The 2,500-nt window shown below is 40.1% G+C and overlaps 1 protein-coding gene across 2 annotated transcripts in view; it reads left to right on the top strand.

Annotated features, from left to right (window-relative positions):
* The window catches only part of LOC138045596 (gametogenetin-binding protein 2-like), a 27,705-nt gene that overhangs the window by 24,213 nt on the left and 992 nt on the right, over positions 1–2,500 (top strand). For both annotated transcript variants that reach the window (XM_068892152.1, XM_068892153.1), the window contains exons 16-17: positions 268–378; positions 1,552–2,500. The exon at positions 1,552–2,500 is cut by the window's right edge and continues 992 nt beyond it. In XM_068892152.1, the coding sequence (XP_068748253.1) occupies positions 268–378; positions 1,552–1,722 (282 nt within the window). In that variant the 3' untranslated portion in view covers positions 1,723–2,500. The remainder of the gene's footprint in view (positions 1–267; positions 379–1,551) is intronic.

Raw genomic sequence — 2,500 nt, 5'->3', positions numbered from 1 at the left:
CGCTACTATCTCAAATTGATATCTCTCCACAGAGAGATATAAAACATGAAGAGGAAAAGCCGTTCATTGGACATTTTAAAGAGTTGACTTTCAAACAGACCTCTACAACAACCACAAATTTTAGACGTAAAGATTTCAATGATATTTAGCATTTTATATCTTTTTAACGTTGTATATTGGGCCATTCCGGAATTGCATAGATTTTTTCCGACTCTCTCACTGGCCCTCAGGAGCGGTTAACTAATAGTTTTTTTATTTATTCCCCAGCAAAATTCACCCAAATACGAGAAACCAGACAGACCTGTCGAACGGATAGACGACGAAGAAAAAAGGCTTTTGAAGTTGATGGGTTGGAAAGAGGGCGGAGCAGATTCACAGGTAAGCCTTGCAGTAGACTGCAAAACAGTCTTTTTTTTTTGCGAACGCAAGGGACGCGGTAAATATTCCAGTGTGAGGCTCGCGTGCTTCACACGCGAGGATCACGCTTACGTCCCTTCGCTCCTTCCGAAAAGGGATCACGCTTACGGTGCTTTGCGCCTTCCGAAGCGCTTCCCGCTTTCCGAAAAGGGAAGAAAACGACTGTTTTGCAGTCTAGCCTTGCAGTGGATTACACGTTGCGTCGCAAATATGAACGCAAGTGCGCTTAGACAAAAACAAATTCTTAGGACCTGGGACTCAGTATAAGGGAATGTTTGCTAGCGTCATTTAATTTTTTGCATACGATTGTGCTCATAGAAGGTACCATGCTATTTACTAATTGACTTCAAAAGGTAAGAGAACTTGTTAAACTTAGTTAAATCACCAATCTCAAGCCTTTTGCTAACGGGCCAGTTATTAGCCGTCAAAAAGGGATTAATTCTTGGGTAGCAAAGGCGCTAATGATCCGTTACATTCTTTGTAAGAATTCGAATTTTTAAAGCATTATTGCTTAACGATTATCTGGTATATCGGGTTCAATTTTTTAGAGATAGCTCATTATGCAATAAAACTGCAGTATTTTGCTAATGAGGCAAAAATGTAAACAGAGATTCCCCTGTGTTAACGCAAGGGGGCACAGACAGAAAAAAACTAATTTAGTCTTTTTGGTGATTCCGGCATTGAGATCTTCTGTGAATTTTCGCTTATCGAAGCCAAGAAAGTATTACTTATTAGTATAAATACACAGGTGATTATACAAAATCGCGCGCTCTCATTGGCTCGCTATCTCGGATTATCAGCCGATAATCACCTCGACGAACAAAGTGGCTGCCAGTAGTCGTTTTGCCACTGTAAGTAAAGATGATTTCGCGTTGAAATGTTTTTTTTTTTTGCTCTTTTTTGAAATAATCACCTGTGTTTATTCCCTGTGCGTTATTACATGAAAAATGTAACAATTAAAATTTTATACAGCGACCAACTGACGAGGTCATTGGACGAAATTAGTTTTAAATCGCATATTTAAATTAGTGTGTTGAAAGTAGATGCGAAATAGGTTTTTCCTGATTAAAGTGGCTTTGAGGTCCTGGGCATAATAATCCATAACTAATTTTTTCTTAATTTTTATGTTAACAGGATAGTGTTTCATCCGAGGAAGATCTTTACATATCTGAACAAGAAATCCTTAGGTTCAAGGCCAATCAGTCGTCTGTGTTACAGCAACGCCGCGAACTTCGCGAAAAACTCCGCCGGCAATTTAACAATATGGCCCTCAAGGACGCCTTGAACATTGCCGTGGTCCATTAGGGTTTTTTTTTTAATCTCTCGGGGATGGGAGAGCATAAGGGGCATTGCCATGTCTTTCCCATAATGTATTTTTGGTGATTTCCTATATACTAGTAGCCCGCGACGAGGGGCCTTCAAACGCGCAGAAAGCAGCTTTTTCTTGCATTAGAGTCTGTCTATACCTCATCGCATGCCTCGTATGTATAGGAATTCGTATGAACGCGAGTGCATTTCGTGATTTATGGGCACGAGTGATGTTTTGAAAGTTCTCAAAATTGCACGAGCGGTAGGCGAGTGCAATTTGAGAAATTTCAAAACATCACGAGTGACCATAAATCACGAAATGCACGAGCAGGTTCATACGATTTTTTATTTATTATATTCTCAACAAAATTACTCAAACGCGCTACTTTGTTCGTGCTCGTATTGTTCCATTTCTTTCAGTCGCCCATGTTTGCCAGACAATCAACCAGGTCTGTGTAGCTTTCAACGTGTTTTTGTTTTTCGCATTTTCTTTAAGTTGCTGAACGGTGTTTTGGTTTGACAAAGCAAACCGACTGTTTCGCTTCCCCGCTTCCCCGGTATTTCCATAGGATTGCACTCTATAACCTGTTTGTGCATTCGCCATTGACCAATCAGAAACAAGATATTTTGTTGAGTAAATAATAAAATGGGTTATTGACCAAGCTTGTTCGGTCAAGATGGCTGGATATTGGCCAAGTTCTTTTTACACGCAAAAAAAGAACCAGGCCAATATCCAGCCATCTTGACCGAACAAGCTTAGTCAATAGGCCACTTC

The sequence above is a fragment of the Montipora capricornis genome, chromosome 4, assembly GCF_036669925.1.
Source record: "Montipora capricornis isolate CH-2021 chromosome 4, ASM3666992v2, whole genome shotgun sequence".
In the NCBI taxonomy this organism is placed as follows: Eukaryota; Metazoa; Cnidaria; class Anthozoa; order Scleractinia; family Acroporidae; genus Montipora; species Montipora capricornis.
This window is presented reverse-complemented; position numbering and strand designations above follow the sequence as displayed.